Consider the following 22,132-nt stretch of genomic DNA (forward strand, 5'->3'; position numbering starts at 1 on the left):
TGAAAGACACTACTTTTAAAGACATTAATCAGCTAGCTAAAACAACAAGCATCTTCCTTACGCATTTTAAGTCAAGGTAATGGTCATAACCGTTGGTTCTAAGGGCAGCCTCAGACCTTAAAGAGAGGGTCCAGCAAGCTGAGAACCAATCTTAGTCTTGACCATGAGGTTTTAGAGCCCATGGGAGTTAATCACCTCCAGGGGCTTCTCAGTTGGAGCTGGCATATGCACAGGGGACGTCTGATGAATAGGAAGTGAGAAAACTGGGCGTGAACATAAGAACCTGTGTGATCTGTGTGTACACTTCTTCCCCAGCTGCATATAGACACTAGAATGATTGAGTTTGCCACAGTGGAGTCAGAAGTCTTGATTTATCTTGGGCTTTATTCTTTTTATTGTCCTACTCTAATATGCATGAGAAGTAGTAAAAGTTTTAATTAGCTTTCCATGGGCTAGGGAAAGGTACCATGTGGGTTTAGGGATCCACCTAAACTAAAAGAAGCCTCCAAGCCCTGAGCTGGCTACACACCTGGCCTGGAGGTGGGGAGCCAGTGATTCCCTGGGAAAGGCAATTCTCCCATCAAAGGGTTTCCTGTTGTTGCCAAACACTGAAGAGAGATGTGTGTGTGTGTGTGTGTGTGTGTGTGTGTGTGTGTGTGTCTGCATATATACTGAGTTAACTTGCCAATTTCTTTATAGGGCACTGTGTACCTTCTGAAGGCCATTTAAGTGAACCCGATACTACCTTACCCAGCTCAGTAATTATTCATGGATTTGTTAAATGTATTTTAAAAAGCACATTCACCCTTTTGCATGGTTTATCAAACACAATTTAACACAAGCCTTTGTGGCCTGGGCAATATTACAATTTCAGATCTGCTCTAAAGTATAGGCAGGAATTTTTTGTTGTTGTTGTTTTCTTTGTTTTTACTTGTGATCCTTTATAAAAGGAAAACTCTGCTTTTCATGTAGCTCTTATATTTAATTCCATATTTGTTTTATCCTAAATCTAAATCTATATTTAAATTTTCCTTTTCTATTCTAGGCAAATTAACATTATCATCAAATTACAAACAGAATTATAATAAAAGGATTCCATTTTCCATTTGGATGGAAACCATACACAACTTCAAATCTTTAAACTGAAGGCACATAGTGTACACTGGAAGAGATGCATCTCCCTCAATCTTAATTTACAAACCCTTTTGTATTTTCTTTATGTAGTACTTGACAATTCTTTTATCAGTAAGAGTTTCTCTCTCTCTCTCTCTCTCTCTCTCGCTCTCGCTCTTGCTCTCTTTCTTTTTCTTAAACTGTGAATGAGCAGCACACTTCAAGCAGTATGGTTATGGATGTTCTGTGCTTATCACAGCTCCAGAAAATAAATCAGATGTGGAAATCTGAGGTGCGAAAGGAGCTGAGGTGTAAAGAGGAACCCAGAAAAAGCTGCAGAAATGCTTTTTTGTGTGTATGTGTGTGTGTGTGCGAGTGCATCTGTGGGAGTACCGGGGATTGAACTCAGGGGCATTCAACCACTGAGCCACATCCCAGCCCTACTTTGTATTTTATTTAGAGACAGGGTCTCATTGAGTTGCTTAGCCCCTCACTTTTGCTGAGGCTGGCTTTGGACTCCTGATCCTCCTGTCTCAGCCTCTCCAGCTGCTGGGATTATAGGAGTGTGACACTGAACCTGGCAGAAATGCTTTTGTGACTTTGTAAAAATTATCTGACAGAGGCAGTGTCTGGCACCTGCATATATTCATGATCAATAGTAGGAAAAGTCCTGCTTCATTGTTTCAGTGACAAATAAAAGAAAGAGTGTTCTAATGAGCTGTGAAATAGCAGAGCTTATTGGCAACATTGTTATTAGTAGCAACAGGACTATGGTCATCAGAGGTGTCATGGCGCACTTCACCTGTGCAGTCTAGTTCATACACCCTGGAGGGTCCCATAAATTCTCTTTAATAAACAGTGTCAAGTTTCACCAGTTACCCTCAGACTTTCTCAATACTGACCACCAAATACAAACATTGAAAAGTTCCTACTTGCACAATACCAGATCACCTGGTAGTGGTGTTAATTACTTAAAAAGTAGGGGAAAATGGGCTCATCATCAATTACTAATTATCCTGAATATAATTCAAGACTTTCCATTGAATAATACATACATTACTCCAATTGCATTGGAGGTGCTAAGCAACAGCATGCAGCATAGATTGTTCAGAGGCATCAGAAATGCCTGTTCAATCAGACGCTGGGGGTACTCTGAGATCTCATCCACAGTACTTTCCTACTGAGAGTAACACATACTTTAAAAGCACTTGACAACCTGAGGAACCACATTTGTCAACATAAGCTCTGAATCTGTACCCACTCTCAGAGAAGGAAATGTAGGGGTGCTATATATTCAAAGGCTGGGGGTACTCTGAGATCTCATCCACGGTACTTTCCTACTGAAAATAGGAGAAAAGGACAACGCCAAAGACAAGGAGCCAGGGGACCTGGGCTGTACCTTCGCATTTTCTCTCGTTGCTATGCCATCGTGGGAAAGTCCCACAGTAATGTGGACCGATGGATTTGTTTCCTTTTTTTTTTTTTCTTTTTGGTTAATATGATTGGCCTGACACATTACCGAGGTCCGGCCGGCTCGGACACTGACCGTTCTGCTCGCGCTGCACCCCCGCCGCCAGCAGGTCTGGCTCTCCGAGGCTGATGTCGTTGAGCCGGGTCCCCAGGCACTCCATGCACAGGTGCTTGCACCACTCCTCAGCCTCCAGCTCTGAAAAGGAGCACAAGGACAGTCAGCGGTGCTCAGGGACAGGGACACGCTCCCGGACCCACTGCCCCGCCATGCGCCAGAGAGAACCCCGCAGGCGAAAGCCATGCGCAGGAAGTAAAAAAAAAAATCCCCACCATCCTTTTCCATGTTGGACCTTCCATTTTCAGAAGGTCTAAGATCACAGCCCTTCACCGTATTCACAAGTAACAGTCCGTCAATGTTTGTTTCCTGTACAGCAGATTTCAGACTACTTTAGTTTTTGGAGAGAAATTACTTAGACCATCAATCAATCAATCAGCAATCAATAAGATTAAAGTAGATACATGAGTAATCGAAATAAAATGCCAGACTAGATTAAGCAAGTGAATGCTTTCCGGGCTGTGAGTTAGATTTGTGTGGGTTGAAGATCTCTTGTCCAGGTCATTCTGAATGACAGCGGATCACAGACTCTGGTGGTGTCCACAGCTTTCAGACTTCATAAAAACAAATGACTCCCACTCTAAGGCCTGCGTGTGTGAGGAGGCTGAGGGTCGGAGTCATTCCTGCCTTCCAAGTAGGATCCGTGGTTAGCACCCGACATGGTTGGAACCAGGTCTCCCAGCTGCTTTACTATGCAGAGATTGCAAAAAGGTTTAATATTATGGACAAGCTCCAATATCACCAAACAGAAATTAGGTCAGAACACTGAGGCCTGTCCAGAGAAGTTTCTGACTTTTCCATGCAGCCTAAGTCTGTACTAGAATCGTTTAATATAGATTTCTGTCAAATCTCCTGCTCTCTGTGGATGGCATTCCAGCCTTTGCCCTGACATTTTAAACTCCCCGTGGAGAGTTATCTGTGACAGGTTTCGGGACTCCACACATCTGAGTACCAAAAGCTCTCCTCTGGGTCCAACACGACAGACTTGGCTTCCTTCCTGCGCTGAGGCACACACTGCCTTAGCATCGAAGATAGGTTGTATTAATTTGATGTCAGGACGAATTTATTATTTATTTAGTTTTATCAAGACCATGGTCATATACTATTGGACAATAATAAAAGAGAAAATAAAATGCTTCCCTCCACAGGTACTATTCTAATAAAACTAAAACTTCCAGCTTTCACTCTAATCATGACAGGCATCATCCCCATGTTTTCAAACTTTCCCTTTCTGTTGAGAGCTCCATTATCCTGAGTTCAGGATCAGGCAGATTCCCAGCAGAGTCCAGCTTCTTTGCTCTGGTGAAGTCAAAGGTCTGGGATGAGCTGCGTGGACATTTCTTCAGGAGCCCAGGGGATAATCTTTTCTAACCACAAGGTCAACTAATATAATATCTGTGCTCTTATTGATGCTCATGTCTTCCTCAAAAACAAAACAAAACAAAATCTTTTTTATTATAGGAAAGGTACGCCAGACTACCTAGAATTTTTTTTTACAGAAACAAATAATAACAAATATTAAAAATAGTTATTCTTGGATATAGGAGTTTTAATTTATAAAATCTGTAGTAGTTTTGGAAACTTTCCTACAACAAACCAAAATCTTATAGGCTATATCCATTTACATGCTGTCTACCTAGAAATCCCTGGAATTTTCAATGAGGGAGATAATATTATTATGCTTATTCTTTTTAATTCTTAATATTTTGAAGTTTTCTCTGGACTCTACTATTAAACTTCTTAATTAAAATCACATGCAATCAATATCTCATTTACATTATTTTACCTTGTATTGTTTTCAGTTCTCCATGAATGGAGATGGTGCTATCTAATATGCTATTTGGGGTAAAAATAAGAATGTTAAATATGCCAAACACCTTGGAGCCAATGTTCCCGGTAAATGGTGAATTAGTGCATGCCCAGAGGTTCTAGATTTATATGATTCAATCCTTTTCTGTCTGCTCCTTTGTCCTAGGATTTAATGAGAGAAAGGAAGCCATCATACAGTAAAGGGCTTCTATGAAACTGAGCTCTTTGAAATACAAGTAAATGCTAAATGCAGTTTCTGTAAGGATAGGAAGCCAGGGAGGATTCCCACTGCAGAGTGAGCGGCACTTGTGGGCTTCCTGGCAGGAGGGGGTATCTTCTGCCGCCAGTCTCAGCAATCACAAAGCTTCAGCATGTGAGCAGTGCAGTAGCATACAAGAATAGAAAGGCCCAGAGTAGTGAAAGTAAATGAGCACAGAGTCGCCATAAAGACTGGACTGTAAACTATTTTACAGAGAGGAAGAACAAGAGGAAGAGGCAGCTCAGTTGTCATCAAAAGTTCCTTTTTAAAAATAAATGGTTGTGAACGCAGTACATGTAAGGCACATGTTTGGCGGCTCTAAGATCACTGCTTCTGCTCTTGGTCATTTATCATAGACTCTGTTGGGACAGGCAGGTGAGCTTGGTATGTGCTGCTCAGGAGGCTGCTAGCCTATCCAGGTGCCAAGAGCAACTGTGGCAAAGGCTCACCAGGGTGGGAGGTATCAGAATGGGGACGTGCAGGGCAGCAGCAAGAAGACAGGTATGCAGGAAAGTGAACATGCAAGTGTGTGTGTGTGTGTGGGTGGGTGGGTGAGTGTGTCCAAGTGTTTGTAAATGTGCATCTATGTGTGGAAGATGGCTGGGGCAGATACAGAAAGACATTTGCAGGACAGAGAGAGTAGCATTTATAGCAGCTGGGGATAGCTCTGAGTTCACATAAGAAAACAGAAGAAACAGTACTTGGTCTATTCTTCTCAAGATGTGTTATTGTTGGTTCCATTAGATCAGTCCAAAACCTGAATCTCAAATGTGTTAACCATTGCTGCATGAAGATGAGATCTAACAGCCTCGGTGTAGATAAGTTGAATTAGTTTGAGTATTATACAAGGCTTTGGTTTCTTTAATCTGTTTTTGATAAGCCACCTTTCAAGAAATTTCAGCTATGTTTTTTATTTGCTCTGAGTATTGAAGTCTTTTAATCTTTTACTGCACGCTGATTCATTTTGTCCTATGACTATATAACTAGTGTTCTTTTCTGAATTATCCTTCATCTTTCATATATATATGTATTTATATTGTTTTGCAGTCCTGGAAATAAAATCCAGTGCTGTGTGTATGTTAGGCAAGTGCTGTACTACTGAGCTAGGCTCCCAGCCCCTAAATATTTTTTTTTTCTTAACAGAGTTGAGATTAAATGCAAATGCAAGTCCTATAGACCTAGTGCCTTTTGTCATGCTTCACCTTTCAAACCTCTTAATCTACACATGGTGTGAAAATAATTAAACTTTCTTTATGGTGGAATAAAGACATTAAAGTAGTCTATTAAGGTTGAATGTTTTTCTTTTCATAACAGAAATGTTTTTTAGCAAGATGCCTTTTTCTTGTAGCTAGGTTGAAATTCTTAATTATCTACCACAGAAACCCAAATAATGTTTTTTTTTAATGATTAGGATTAAATGGATAAATTTGATAATTTTCAAAAAAAATTTAAAAATGTTGGGAAAAAGCAAGAAAAATAGCGAAGAAAAATGAAACCAAATAGTGAAATATGTAGTAAATGGGTTAATATTGATTAGAGGCCAAAATGATCAGGGGTAGTGTAAACTAGAAATACTGTAGTCCAACAGGGACTCCTTTCTGGGTTTCAGCTTCTTTCCACCTCCCTCCATAGGATTCTGGGGATGGTATGCCTACATCCATTTGAGTGAGAAAGAGGACTTTACATAGAAGGCCCTTGATAAATACCTTCAGACTAAATGATTAGATTCAAGCTTTATTACTTTCACTCTATTTGGGCCTTAGGATAACAACATTAAAGTTAAATGATCTAAAATGACCTATATTTGAAAATAAAGTGAATTTTTTTCATCACATATACAGAAAATATGCTACCAGCCAAAATCACATATAAAAATGAAAAGACCACTGCGTACTTCTGTGCTTTTTCCAAGATGCAGCCAGACTTGATTGGTGTGGGAATAACAAATTATCACATGCACTTCTCCTTGGATTTAGCTTTTCTTGGTAATATCGGGAAAGCATAGGTAAAATACTCTTGCTTAGTTATCAGCATAAACAGTAATTCTTAACTATATCTAATTCTTATTGTCTGTGCAGATATACTTTGATCTGGTGATAAAGATTGCCTTACAACTTATTACAGTATTAAATGCATGCTTTGCTGCAAAGTAAAGTCACACCACCTCCCCATAGACTATTATTGCTCAGAGAATATGCAGCTTATTCTCTTATTGCCATGCAACGTTTGTAGAGCTGTTCAAAGAGGACACTTGGGCCATGTTCTCCTTCCTGACAATAGGAAGCAAGTGAACACCTAAACTTTTGTTTTAGCAGACACAAGGGAAGTATCTCTGGTTAGCCCACAGCAAAGAGCTTTTTCTATTGAAGATGAATTTGTAGGACTGATCAATTGAGAGATGCGGGCAATAGTTTTTTTTTTTTTTTTTCCTAAGGAGGAAGTGTCTTTATTTTCCTTCGGAGGCAGGCTCCTCATTTGCTCTCTTACATAAAACTCACTCACACCTAGTAGTTCTCCTTCAAAATTTGGTTCTCATCTGAACTCCTTGAGACCCAGGTTTAGATATGACAGTGTTTCTCTGCATTTCATATTTTTCTACAGTCCTTACATATTGCTGGGTTTTTTTTTTTGGCCTTTCCCAACTAGTATGCTTAAAGAAATTAGAGTGTAGAAGATTTATTTGATATGGTCCTTAAGAGCCTAGCACAATGCCTGAATATGGAAGCTAATCAATAAACATGGAACAAGCAGTAGATGAGATTTGCAGTGACTTCCCCAAGTTGAAGGCAGATTCTAGAACGTAATGCAGATGACCTGGGAAGTAGTCTCTAATTGCAAGCTTTGTGGTCTGTGTCCTTCTGCATTTATATGAGGCTTATGACTTTGGGTATTCACCTCTGGTTTATCTAGATAAGAGATCTTCAGTTTGGTGGGAAGGGGGCATTACAAAACACAATTCTCCATGGAAATTCAGCCATACCAAGGTTCTTTTAACCACCTCATTAGATATATTGTGTCAACATGGAATTCTTGTTCACATTCTCTTTGACTTTATGTGTAATAAACAGTAGATCAGATTTTTATTTTCCATATAGATAAGGCAGTGGAATCTTAGAAAAAGTCAAATGGGAGCCAAGGAAATGAGTCAGCAACTAAATGTATTCCATCTTTTATGAAGATAATGGTAACTTATTTTCTTTAACAGCAGGTTGATATATCAAATTTTTGGAATCAATACAGAAAACCTTATTTTGCTATTTTCCTCTTGTTGTGAACTAGAGGGGTGAGGATCGGTTTCCAGACATGACCAAATGGAAAATTGTTCCTGCCTGTTTTCCAAGGTAACAAATGACAAATCGCAGCAATTGACAGAACAATCAAATGTGCTGTTCTTCTGCTGACAAGAATTCATTACAAAATGCTTTAATATGAAGGCTAGTAAACGTCACAAGAGTTTAGAACAATTGAGAGGAAATAAGAAAGAACAGAAATTAGCACATGTAAGAGGTCTGAAAGTGAAGGTGCATTCTGTGCAGGTGAGAACAGGATGTGAACATCACAAGAAAGCAAGGCTGAGAAGGATTGTTGGCAGCAACTTGGAAATTCGCCTCTCCAGGGAGTGGATTTCTGTGCAGGAGGGAACGCACAGAGGTGGAATACTGCCCATGAAACTCTTCAGAGTAACAGTGGACATTGGATGCACCAGGTTGGCGGTTTGCACAGGAACGCAGGGACCAAGTAGGGAACTTTCTGGAGAAGAGGCGCTCTGAAGAGCTGCCCTCTCAGTCCTGGGCCAGCAGGGTGGTGCTGTTCTATGCCACTGTCACCAGGCGCTTGGGCACAGGAAGGGAAGCAAGGAGGAAAGCTAGTTGTTGGAATACGGACATGGTTACGTAAACCCACGGCCTGAAATCGCACAGAGCTCTTACAGTCTCTCCCGCTATAGCCTGATCCATTCCAAAAACATTCGCTGGTAGCTCATGCTGAGCATGAAACTGAATTTGGGAAACACCCCCAAAGGGTCTGAGGTGCTTCATCCCCAGAACCTTCAGAAAGGAGTGCAGACTGGTTAACACCTTGACCTTTGCCTGATGAGAGGGGCATTGACCATCAAGCCTCTTAGAACCATAAGATAATAAATTTGTGTCGGTGTAAGCAGTTGTGTATGGTAATTTATTACGTTAACAATAAAAACCAAAACAAACACACAAAAAAACCCAGATATTCTATTCCTTTCTAATAGGAACACCTCCAAGCAAGCAAGCTAATTCAACAGGATGTAATCTATGAAAAAATCAGGAGTGTATTTCAGAAATGGGGTGTAAGTGGACCTGCTGGAGGCTCAAGAAAGAGAACAGCTGGTCATTTCCTGATGGCTATCGTTGAAGGGCACAATCTCCAGACAGGAAGTGCGACCTGGAAGAGGCCACCCAAGACATGGTGCAGGGAGTGAGAGGAAGCCCATTGGCAAGGGCCCCAGGGACAGATGGAGCAGCCTCCAGGAGCGCAGAGCAGAGCCACCTGACACCTGAAATCCCAGGAAGGGAGTGAGGCCAGGATCAGGCGATCAGGAGGGGAGGGTCACGGGGGATAAGGGCAGGGCAGCCTGAAATGTGGGTCTACAGTGGCTGAGGGAAAGCGAAGGGGAGAAGGAAACACCTTCAGCAGGTGGTGGTGGCAGGGAAAAGAAGAAAAAGTAGAATGTTTAGGTCCTGGAATACACCAGGGGGCCGGAGCGCAAAGACGTCCCCATCCTTCCCCAGCACCAGGGCAAGCCGCCCCCTCACCAGGCTCCCTGGGCCTCCGTAAAGCCACAGAACAGGCTGCTGTTAAACGTGGATGCCTATGAAACACCTCCCTACTATAACAGTGAGCACAGAAAATAAAAGCCATAGAAAACAACTGAGGAAATTCCACCCGAGAACATTCAAATAGACTGAAATAAATTCAGAAAAATGGCTCCCATTTCACCTCATTCCACCTAAGTAACACGAAGCAGAAGAAAACCATAAGAGTGCTCTCCAGAAACAATTGCATAGAGTCAGACCAGGAGTTGAGGATGCAGAATACCAACTTAAGTCAAAAATTTGGGAGAACAGAGCCGAATGAATGTAGGAAAGAAGTAGAAGAAAGAAATTATCACGGGCCTTTGAGAGAATAGACTCAAATGAATCTCAAGAGGCATTAAAAAAGCAAGAAAATAAAGTTTTATTAAAAAGAAATAAAAAAGATCAAGTGAAAGTAATGGAAATGAATGACAGGCAGGGGACCATAGTGGCTTGGACCAACATAACAATGGAGTGGGATGGTGCTGATGGGAACCCCGTAGACTAAGGATGTGCTCAGAAGAATCAACAGGATTTGCAAGTGGGGTGTAAGAGAAAGAGAGAAATTAAAATTGAATAAAGGGTGTTTGCACTTTATTTATAGATTTATTTATTTCTGTGTGGCTGGAGGAATTTGTCATTTAGCCAGGTGATGCAGAAGATTTAGAGGACTTGGAGTCCAGGTTTGGAAATCAGTTTTAGATGCTTCTTAGTGGCTGAAGTGGATAGACGAGTAGGCAGTTGACTGAACTGGGTGTTCAATGGAGAAATTCAGATTGGATTTATAAGTTTGGGAGTCAGGTGTACAGATTCCGTTTAAAGCTGCGTAACCAGCTGAGATGGCCAAGCAGTTTGACTTGGTGGGTTAGAAGGACATTTAAGAACCAGGACCTGGGACGCTCCCACAAAGTAGAGATCAGGGATATAAACAAGGAAGGGAGTGCAGAGAACTAGTCCTTTAAGGAAGAAAAAACCAAACATCTGAAATAAGCTGGGAGCAAGACAAAAAAAAATAAAAATGATTTAGAGATCAGAGAGTGACCAACTGCTTTAAAGGCTAGCAAAACCCAAGTGAGATGAGGCTGCCAAATGGTAAGATTTTCCAACATGGAAGGCAACAGTTACCTTATGAGGAAAGTGTTTAATAGATTGGTGGAATGAAAGACTGAGAAGGTGCAAGAGAAATCAGAAAGAAGAGGACAGAGACAGGAGCTGGTGAATAAAGGTAAGCATCAACCACATATCGAAGTGACTTGTTTGCTCTTTTAAAGGGAAGAAGAGAGCTACCTGGCACAATAGCTGGAGGGGAAGTGAGATCCGGAGTTTTGTTTGACAATTTTGGTTGTTGGTGAGTTTAGCAGCATGATATGAGGGTGCCAGAATTTGTGCAGAGTGTGGGGAGGGGTCTGTGACAACATGCACAGAGCCCCTTGGAGATTCCATTCCATTCAGAGGCCAAGGAGCATAAGCCTCTCGCTGTGACAGACAAGGATAGGAATAAAGAGTGTGCTGAAGTCAGTCTTGAGGTCCTCAGGCTGATAACAGGAGGACACAGGGACAATGGCAGGGAGGGACACATGGTGGTGGTGGGGTCTTCCTGGGGGCTCCTGCGGATGGAGGTGGAGCCTGCGGGTGGGCAGGTGTCCCCAGGCCACTGAGGTGTTTCCTCATTATTGCAGAAAGGGGCCTGTCTCACGCTGAGTCACTGATAGTTTCTTGATCTCGGATCCCAGCTCTGCCTGTGGGTGGATCTCCTCCCCTTGACGTTGGTCAGGCAGCTGTTTCTTAATCAGACTTACAAACCTTGGGGCCATCTTTGACTTCTGTCCTTCCGTACCTTCCATCTCATATCATCCAATAAAGTCAATATATTTTTTTTGAGTCCTACTATGTGCAAAACACCAGCAATGTGGTAACGTCACAGCAGATTACAAATTGGTGCTTGCCTCAGTCTGGATGCCTGACGTTGCTGTTCAGCAGAGCCACAGGATTAGGATAAGCACTGACATTTGGGGGATTTTTTTCCTATGGCTACATGTCCAATATTTCTTGTTCGATTAAAAAACGATGAAAGAAAAACAAACAAGAGAGGTGATAGTAACACACACACACACACACACACACACACACATCTTTAAATATGTGTCATTCTCTTGGCAATCCCTCAGCAAGAGATTAGAAACTGCAAATAGATGCTGGAAAGATGCTCATCCGTATTATGCAACAGTGAAATGTCTGGATAAAAATGTCACCTGTAATAGCTTGGGAAATGCGATATAAAATAATATGAATGAGGAAAAGGAATTGGAATAGAATCCCATCACATTAGCAGTGCGTGTTAAGTGCCACAGGCCGTACTTGTCAAGGTATTAAGAAAAAGAATTGGTCAGTCCACGGGTAGAATTAAAAGGAAATAGAGAAGATCTAAAACCCTGGAGCCTTTCCAAGCTGTGAAAGGCAAGCTTCCCAACCCCTGCTCAGTGACAGCACAATGATAAGGTAAGCCTGTGAGTGTGCCGACAGACCTCCGCCTGGCTGAGGGCGTCCCAGGGTAAGTTCCTTGTACCTGATGCCCAGTGTCTCTGTTTAGTTGGAGAAATGACTCAGGGAGAAGAGACCAGGGGGTGGTTCGAGCACTGAAACCTGGGGATCAAGGCCCACCAGGTCCACAGCAGAAGGCCAAGAGTCCAAGAGAAGTGTTTTTGGAAAAGAGCTGTGGGTGTCACTACTGGTTCGTGGAGCCAAGCAAAATCAAATCAATGACCAAACTACCAAGTTTTAAAAGACTGACGCCATCAGAAAAAAATCTAGAAGTGGTCCAAAAATAAAGTCAATGATTTTGGAGCCTGTAACCTACTCTTGAACTTCTAGGGCAAGGGGTGGTCTGAGAGGGTTCTCAGCTGCTTAAGGAAGTCCACGCTCCCCTGCTCACCTCAGTGGTCAAAACAGGTGTAGAAGGGAGCTTCCTGAGAGTGAGTTCCTGGGTGTCACATAGCCAAAGGTAGCGCTATTACTACTGGATTGGTGACAGACCCTATTTCACCTGGGGAGGGGACTCACAGCAGGTTTATCATGCCTCATCCACTACTGCTGGAAGTGTGGATCACTGGTTTCTAGATCAAGAAGAGCCACACCTGGGCTTGCCGTAGAGACAGCCATGTATGGCCCAGAGTCTGCATGTGGGGACTGGGTGAGACACTGGTTTATTTACTCCTGTGAATGCATTCTGCTTTTAGCAAAAATCTGAATGGACAAGGCAAGGACAGTGTGATCCTTTGTACAGAAGACTTGACCAGCCAGATCCTAGTTGCTTTTCTTAGGAACATGGTCACATGGCATTTTCTCTTGGGCGTAGGTATCTGGTACTTTGAAGACAGTCCATGAATATTGTTTGAGTGAATAAAAGATTGAAAAAATATTTTCTGTATGTGTTCCCTTTAAATATACTCCAAGTGTGCAAGGGGTGAGAATTCCCCACAGTGATACCTGGAAGAATACCATGAGTGTTTACTTCTCGTTACACCTCTGCTGGTTTTGACCATGACACAATGTGGAATTCTTACATTTTAGTCTTATATCTATAAAATAAGAAAGCTCAAATGCTGAAACATGAATAATTAATGAAGAACATAGAATTACAATCAATCTGATAATTTGCTTCAAGGTGGTCATTAAGATTTACACCTCCTATTTATATGATCATAAATATTATATAGCTCATAAAGATGAATTTTCAAAATCTAGTATCAACATGAGAACAGGTAATAAATTTAATGTCCAGATTAATTTTCTATTCATTGGGAATGAAGAAAACATATATTTATAGTAAAGGACTTATGATAGGTCTGAAAAAATATTTCTTAGTAGTGATTTTAAAATAAGATACAGAAATTATAAAAATAAACCTACTATTTTTAAGTTAAAGAACTGTAAGAATATATATCAAACATTAGACCCTGAAATTAATTTGTATACATTTTTGATGCATTGGCATATTTTGAATTTCAGTATTGCACATTATTACCTTTATGACCTAATCCAGACATCACATAATATTTTACTTAAAAATTTGTTTGTTGCCCAATCACCCTTTAAACTAGGGGATTATGAAACGTGTTATGTGCGTTTTCAGATATTAAGTATCAGAGAAATTTAATTAACAGAGCACAATGGGATTCTTTTCCTCTTGAGTTTGGAAGCTGTCTCATGAAAATATTAGGCACAAAATATGATGAAATTCTACAAATTTTCTAAAGAGAGCCATAAGACGGACGTGTGTGTAAACAGAGTGTTGAGGGCAGGCTACTGGCCCGTGGTGTGCTCAGTGGATGCTCTGGAGCCAGGAGAGCTGCATGGTGGGCAAGAGCTGACTAGGAGACCCCGCTACAGAAAGCCCTGGCCTGGAGCCAGTGGAGGGCAGGTGGTCCAAGCACCTTTCTACGGAGGTGTGGGGCAGGGACGATCATGGATTCTGACCCTGCCTCCCAGGCCCATGGTAAGAAGAGTAAAAGGGCTACAAATTGGAATACAGCCCCAAACTTGACAGTTTTGGATTTTAAGACCAGAAAGTGAACAGGAAGCCATGATTAGCTAAGCAGGAAAGAGCAATTTGACAGGGCTCAGCTTAAGGAAGGCCCTGAGCGAAAATACCAGACCCAGTAAGTGTCAACCCTTCCCTGTTTAGATTCCACACTCTTTGGTCACATTCTGATTAAAAAAAAAAATCTTGCTTAAAATATTTCCTTAAAATATGCTATACAAATATTTATTAAATTATTATATATTTTTTAAATTACAAAGAGATGTAAGAAAGTATACATAAGAATAAAAGGGGTTTACCAAACAAAAATGAATTGGAAATTATTGTCCCATACTAAGGTATTATTTTATTAAAATTTCTACTATAGTTGGGCTGGGGATGTGGCTCAAGTGGTAGCGTGCTCACCTGGCATGCGTGTGGCCCGGGTTCGATCCTCAGCACCACATACAAAACAAAGATGTTGTGTCCACCAATAACTAAAAAATAAATATTAAACTTCTCTCTCTCTCTCTCTCCCTCCCTCTCTCACTCTCTCTTTAAAAAAAAAATTTCTACTATAGTTGATACAAAAAATTTGTGCTATTCCTTAGGTTAATTGGAAGTAATGTTCTCCAATTCTTAGAACTCTTCTTTTCCCAAAATTCATAGTTAATTTCTTTTCCCAACTAGTATTGCTCCGTAATATGTTTGGGCCAGCATCACCAATCAGCAGCCATTTAATTATTGTCTTTTGTTGGGACCTGTCTTTATATTCCAGGTGGATTTTAGCTGAAGGGATTTTGGGTACTCAACTGACTTGTCATTTCTAATTTCTCTTGGAAGCTCCTAAAATAAACCTATACAAGTCATGACCCTAGAGCAAAGCAGAACGTGCAGGTTGGAGTTCCTGCAACGTTACTTTCAGAGTGTACTATCATTTGGGGATTTTCCTAGGATCAAAGGGATGGGTCAGACCCATTCCAGTTGGTAAGTATATCCCCAAGGTTGACAACACTGTCCAGCTGAATCTGCCTGTAACAGTGGCCTTGCACCTTTTTGCTTTGTTAACAGCTGCACTATCTTTCAAGGGACCCGAGAGCTAAAATACCATTCCAAGGAGGTGGCATGAAATAATTTCTGAATGGCTTAGGTTTGGTTCAGAGAAGTTATCCTTTGATTTTTCTCACTGACTTTGAATCTAACATGAATAAATGTCACCTTGAAGACTGCATGCCTCCCACTGACATTGGACAAATCCATTCATTTGCCCGTAGTAAGTACTTCTATGAAAGTACCTCTTTGAACTTGGCTGGAAGATGAGCTTTATAGCAGGAAGCTCAGGATGACTAAACATCATTGCAGAGTTGGCAACAGGACAGAAAATTAATCTTCAAATCATTACCATTTAGCTTATTTATAGTTGATCTTTTTTCTAAAGTACAGATTTTCAAACTGGCTATAAAAAAGTCTCATTGGAAATCTATTACTGCACACTCATGCAAATTTGGTTGATTGTTAAAATGGATCAGTGTAAAGCCCTGTTCAAACATTTTATTTTGTTGATAGGCAATATCCATTTAACAACAAAATTCTTAAGATAAAGAACCACAATTAACAGAAGGGAAAGGACCTAGAATTTGGAGCAAATTCTGTTAAACTACTGAGAGTATAGTTAGAGTAGGAGAAAAAAACTTTTCAAAGAAAGTATTCTTTAGCAAGAATGGTGGTAAAGAGAACATAAACCACAGCAGGAAATCTTCTAAAACTGTCTCAGTAACTGTACACCATGAGTGGAGTGTGAAGTCCAGATTCAACTACAGAAGAAGGGAGAAAGGAGAGATGGAAGAAATAAAGATCCAACTCCTGGAATTCGGAATCAAAACATTGACGGGGAGATTATGTTTCAGGTTTAGGTAGAAGAACCAAGATGGAAAATGCGTTGGCAGTTTTCTCATGACTACTACTTGTTTCTGTGCTAAGCCTCAAAGTACAGCTTCGTAGAGTGTGCACAAGTGGTTCTACTCAGGTCTCTGATCAACAGACAAGTGAGAAAACATCTGCAAAATGTGTTTAAAGGACTGTGCATGTTGCATTTTTTATGTAAACATTCTATTCCTTCTTCATATTGCATCTGCTTTTATTCAGCTTTAAAAATTAATTTAGTAAACTGAAGTTATATTTTAGTATAAAATCAACTTAGGAAAAGCAAACAGGATGAGATAATCATGAATCAAGTTTTGAAAGTCTCCGATAAGAAGTCTAAAATGTAAAACAAGTATCCCAACCATTATTTTCAGTGAGAGGATCTGAAGGAATGCTGAATTGTTATTACCCAGTATGAGGCAAAGGGGGCGCCACTGTTCCTCACAAGTACTTCTGAGCTAGTTATGCTTTCTGGATTTCAAATTCTTTTGTTTCTGTATTCATTTTTTAAATTGACAGATAAGTTTGTGTTTATTTGAACGTACATGATGTTGGAGTATGTATACTTCGTGGAATAACTAAACACTTTATATTGGCTCAGCATTTTTCAAGAATACAATATATTATTAAATACAACTATCTCTCTCCTTCTATTTAATTGTAATTTGTATCCTTTTATGAACACCTCGACCTTCTCCCCAACTACTCCATGAATAGATGAATAGATGAAGAATATGGTGAACACACAGTGAAATACTATTCAACCCTAGAATAGAGGGAAGTTCTGGCATTTGCAACAGTGTGGAAGAATTTGGAGGTCCTTATGTAAGTGAAATAAACCAGGCACAGAAAGATAGATAGCGTATAATCTCACTCATATTCAGAATCTTAAACAGTTTGTCTTATAGAATCAGAGAGAAGGGTGGCTGCCAGAGGTTACAAGGTGGTTGAATTTCAGTTTCTCATTTAGGAGATACCTTTGGTTTCTTTTGCTCCTGAATCAAGTGCCTGTGTGTGTGTGCTGTAGACCTCTCAAGTTCATACGTGAAAACCGAATCCCCCTGTGATGGTTCCAGGAGGTGGGGTCCTTCCAGGTGATCTCCTCAGTAGGTAGGCCCTCATGGTGGTGTTAGTGTCCTTATACAAAAGACTCCAGAGAGATCCCTTGCCCCTTCCATCATCTGAGCACAGTGAGAAGTCAGCCTTCAGTGAACCACGGAACGGGCCCTGGGAGACACAGGGTCTTCCCTGCCTTGGTCTTGGACTTCCAGCTTCCCTGACAGTGCTTAGTAGCACTTGGTCTCTGGTATCCATGGCCACCCACGTGTATGAAGGGCAGCATGGACTTCGATGGTGTTGAAGTGGCTTCCCCACCTCTTCAGATTTTCTAAATCTGCTCTCTCCATTCACTTTGCAACTCAAGTCCTGGAAACATCAGGGGTAGATGAGTACATGTCTCTGTCATTAATAGGCCATAGAGTATGCTCCTCAGCTTCAGTGCACAAATGCCAAAATTTGTCCACTTTAAGTCACGGAGGTCCCTCGCTGTTGCAGCTGCCCTAAGTCTCGGCCAGGAACGTCGAGAGCCATGAATCACTGGAAGAACAGTTGCCAATGAGCATTTTCCTTGTTGGAAAGGGAAGGATATATATGTAAAGAATAAAGTATGGAGTCTTTTCCTATCACCTTGGGCCATATTACAGAACACTGGAGAAAAAGACACTAGGAAAAGACTTAGGTCTGATTATGAAGGCGATGGAGGGATACAGAAACACCCGCGGCAGATCTAAGAGCAAAGCTGAGGAAGCAGAAGGGGCCCCTTTTATTGGATCAGGATGATTAGCAAATAAACAATCCTTGACTTCTTTCTTCTCCGTGTTGTTGTGGAATGAAATGAGCTTCTACTATAATATGATAATAGCAGTAGTCATGGTCGCGGTGATTGCTGTCCTCATTCCAAACAATAAAGTCATAGCATGTCGGGGATGCTTACTGTCTGCCTAAGAAATTTGCATCACACGTGCTGACTCACGTCCACGTCCCACCCCCCTGTGACACACACACAACCCTGTGAGAAAGTCTCCCAACTGTCCACACGATATTCGCGAGGTCCCAAGGTTGACATTAACTGCCAGATGGTGCATGTAGCACATGAAGATCAGAGGTCACCCAGCAATCCAGCCTCAAGCAAAATGAAAAACTGATTAATTTGTATCTTAGGTCCAGCAGAACTCCAGACCTAATTCCGGAATTATAAGAGACAGGTGAAAATCCCATGAGGTTGGTAGTGTTGTCATTTCCTTCATGGGTGGGACCAGTTTCTCCACATAAAGTTATCAACATACGTTTTCAATTTTGTGAACTATGATTTCGTCAAGGGCTGAAGATTGTCCATCTGAATTTCTAATATGGTTTTAACTTTAGAAATCTGGTTGTATCGGCTTTCTTTGGCTAGCTTTTGTGTATTTTCTGAATCAATCGTCTTTTACTTGGATTTCACTGAGAATCCAAGACCCAGCCCAGCAGACTCAAGAGGATTTCTACGTGGAAGGCTCCCGTCTTGCTGCCGACCATCCTGGGTGTTGGGCCCCCCTGCCCCAGGCTTTCCCCCGCCTGAGGGCAGGCGGAGGGGACGGCTTCCTGTCCAGTCCCAGGGCAAAGAGGGTAAGCGCCAGGACAGAGCTTCACCAGTTCCCACTGACCAGGGCACGTTAGCAGGGGTCAGCACCCAGAGGGAAAGCCTGGGAAAGACCGGCCACAGGAGCAGCCTGCCATCTCCTTCTCCCTGCCCATGCCCTCCCCTTCTGTCACTTTGGGTCCCTACTTGATTGTGCGTTTATCTTGTGACAAGTACACACTTAGACTGTAAGGACAACTGGAGGTCTCGTGGAGAGCAGGCCAGAGTTCTTACTACTTGGGTTTCTCTGGAAGGTTCCATTTCCATGTCCCCCGCCCTGCCTGCCTTCCCCCTCTCCTTCCGGCTCTTTTCTCTTCCAGATCCGCTCAGACTTGGCTGCTCTCTGGAGTCACCTTGGGGTTGTTAAGGGGACTCTGGGACCCAGCCCCAGGGATCTGGCAGTGTAGGGGGGCCTGGGGATTTGTACTGCTGGAAGATTCCGGGGTACCCTTGGCTGCTGGTCCCACAGCACCCCCCTCTCCTGCAGCGTAAATGGTGCTGTCTGTATTTCCTCCTTTCCCAGGTATAAGAAGCACACAATGATCTTAGAATATGTTAATTAAACTTCCTCTCAGGTTTGCACCATATTATTGCCCAACATTATATTTATACCATAGCATAAATTTGCATTTTTAAGGACTTAAAATAGTTATCTTAGCATTTTACTTTAAATTTAACATTTATCTATTTTTTTTTGCCATCATTTATTTAACTTGATGTGCCAGTGTTTTGCAAATTCTGACTTGTTGATCTTATTATTTACGTTTTCATTTAACTGATGCACAAACTAAGGCTCAGAGGGGTGGAGTAATTTTCTCTTAGTTACACAGCCCAGCTGACTCCAGTGTCGGAGTTGAAACCTTTCTGACATCTTGTCACACACTGCACTCTGCCTCTCCATTTCCTCTTTCTGAAGAATACATTCTTAGTACTCATTTTTCTGAAGACTGGGATAACGAAGTCCTTCATTTTTACATTTTTGAAAATGTTTCTCTATCCTGACTTTCAAATATCAATTTATCTTCACTCTTATTTTTCTTTAGCATTTTGAAAATAATTGTCTAGTAACATCTATTATCTGCCATTCCTTTCATGAGCAGGCTGATTTTTCTCTGGGATTTCTTTTAATTTTTCTTGCTTTATATTGAATTTTGTATGTACCACAACATATCTGCTTGTTGACTGATATAATTCTAAATCTGGGATTTTTCCAGCTATTATCTTTTAAAATTTTGTCTGTCTCCTATTCACCGTCATTCTGTAAACTGCAATCTGCCATGTGTGTTAGACCTACCTTGCACATTCTCAGTCTATCTTTCATATCTTAACAGCACATTACTCTGTATATTTTAGATGAAGACTTTCATGCCTTTTTATTTTTATGCTGCATTCTTGTCCATTTCTTTACATTTATCTTCTGACTGATTGATAATCTTCTTTGTCTAATTGTTAGGAATCCTTTCTCTTTCAATGGCTTTCAAATATATCTCAAAACTATATTAATTTATTTTGTTTATAGATTGTTTGTTTGTTTTTACACTATGCCCTTCCAAAATGATGTCTAGTTTTTTTTTTTTTTTTCTTTTTGTTTTTGATTCCAGGGATTGAGCTCAGGAGAGCTTAACCACCACCGAGCCACATCCCCAGCCCTTTTTATGTTTTATTTTGAGACAGCATCTTGTTCAGTTGCTCAGGCTAGCTTTGAACCTGTGTTCCTCCTGCTGCAGCCCCTGGGATCTCGAGGATTGCAGGTGTGTGCCACTGCTATAAATACAAACATAATAGAGAAGCATAAATATAAATAGCCACCCGGCTATTTCTTTCTTGCAGTTATTCTCAACGCTCCTTTTAACACTCACAGTCTTTGCAGTTCTTGGGGAGCTCTTTGCCCTTCCAAATCTGACAACAGATACCAAGATGCTCTCAGCGCTTCAGTTTTTGGTCCCCTCAGCAATTGCCTGACCCTCCGTAGGGACCTCATGAAGCAGAGCAGAGTGAGCATCAGGCTCACTGCTCTGAGCTCTATCTTTCGAGACTCCTGGCCCCTGAGTCCTGGTTGCCTTGGAAGCCAGCTAAACTTCAGCTAAACTTCTTCCCAGTACCATGACACTGCCTGAAGCCCGTTGAAAACAGTTTGTTTCCATGGTCTTTTCTGCATATTTATTATTGACATATCAATTATGACATAGATTATACAAATTATTATGCATGTATATGTTTCTTGTAGGTAAATCCTTGATGTCTATATGTTGATTTATATTGTGCCAATTTACTAAGATCATTAACATATTTTCAGTTGATTGTATCTTGCATTTTTTAAATTATATAATCACAGAGTTTGCAGTGATATCCTTATTTTTTAAAAAAAGGGGGTATGCAGAAAAATTTCCTCACAGTAATATAAATTAATTTGCCAAATTCTGAGAATATTTATTAGGATTGATAATTTAAAAAAAAGTGGACAAATTCTTTGTAATGAAAGAAGTGCAATGCTGGAGTTCATCCTAAACCTACCCACTTCTTTCTTCGTCATTTCTGTGGATTTGTGTATGTCTACTCTGTGCAGGAAAGCAAGTATTTTTTTAGACTTCTCACAAGGAGACTTGGCTTATATAATCATAAATTATTTCTCTGAGATAGGTTTTCATTTGTAGAATAAGTAGCTCTGAGAAAAGCCTTATTGCAACTATTTGTTAATGAACATAGCCTTCCTCCTTTTCTTTTCTGTAATTGGGTTAGCCTTTTAGATTTTATTAGTGATAGGGGTTGAAAAAATAATGGTATCCCTCGCATGCAGAAGTTTCCATGTGCTCTTGGAGACAGATGTGTCTACAGACTATGCAACTGCTAAGTTGTGTAAATAGAAAAAAAGCAGGAGAACTTTTTTTGCCAGGAAATTATTAAGAGTCAAGAAAACATCATCTGGATGCTGTACTCTAATAATATCCTATCTAGTGGGACTGTGTGTTTCATAGTATGCAACATGTCTCTCTTTTGGTGTATGATTTGGCTCATGTTCTTGATCTCCATTTATAGATTTTAAAAACATAATAGACATCTGAATTGGTTAGGGATTTGACCTTCTACATAAGAATCAGATGTAAAAAAGAGCTTACTATTCTTCCCAAATGCACAAACAGTTCTTTTACTGCTAAAGGGAGTAGGGGGCTGTTCTGACCATTTTCTACAAACTCCATCCAGATGTAAGTAGAGTGAGTATGGACACTTGGCCCAGAGAGCTGAGCATGCAAGACAGCTGAGGCCAGTGCTGGACTCTGCCTTCCAGGTTCTGGGGGCATTAGGCACATGCATTTTAATGCCTTCCAGTTTCTAACTCTGAGTCCTGATTCCGCACTTATTATTAATAAGCCACTTATTGTGGTTTCTAAATTCTGGTAAAAGTCATTTACATAAACTCTCA

At 40.9% G+C, this 22,132-nt stretch overlaps 1 protein-coding gene across 1 annotated transcript in view; it reads right to left on the reverse strand.

Annotated features, from left to right (window-relative positions):
- Dok6 (docking protein 6) overlaps window positions 1-22,132 on the reverse strand; it is a 363,063-nt gene that overhangs the window by 146,838 nt on the left and 194,093 nt on the right. The window contains exon 4 of the mRNA XM_077105642.1: window positions 2,660-2,779. Within this exon, the coding sequence (XP_076961757.1) occupies window positions 2,660-2,779 (120 nt within the window). The remainder of the gene's footprint in view (window positions 1-2,659; window positions 2,780-22,132) is intronic.

The sequence above is a fragment of the Callospermophilus lateralis genome, chromosome 17 (assembly GCF_048772815.1).
Source record: "Callospermophilus lateralis isolate mCalLat2 chromosome 17, mCalLat2.hap1, whole genome shotgun sequence".
NCBI lineage: Eukaryota > Metazoa > Chordata > Mammalia > Rodentia > Sciuridae > Callospermophilus > Callospermophilus lateralis.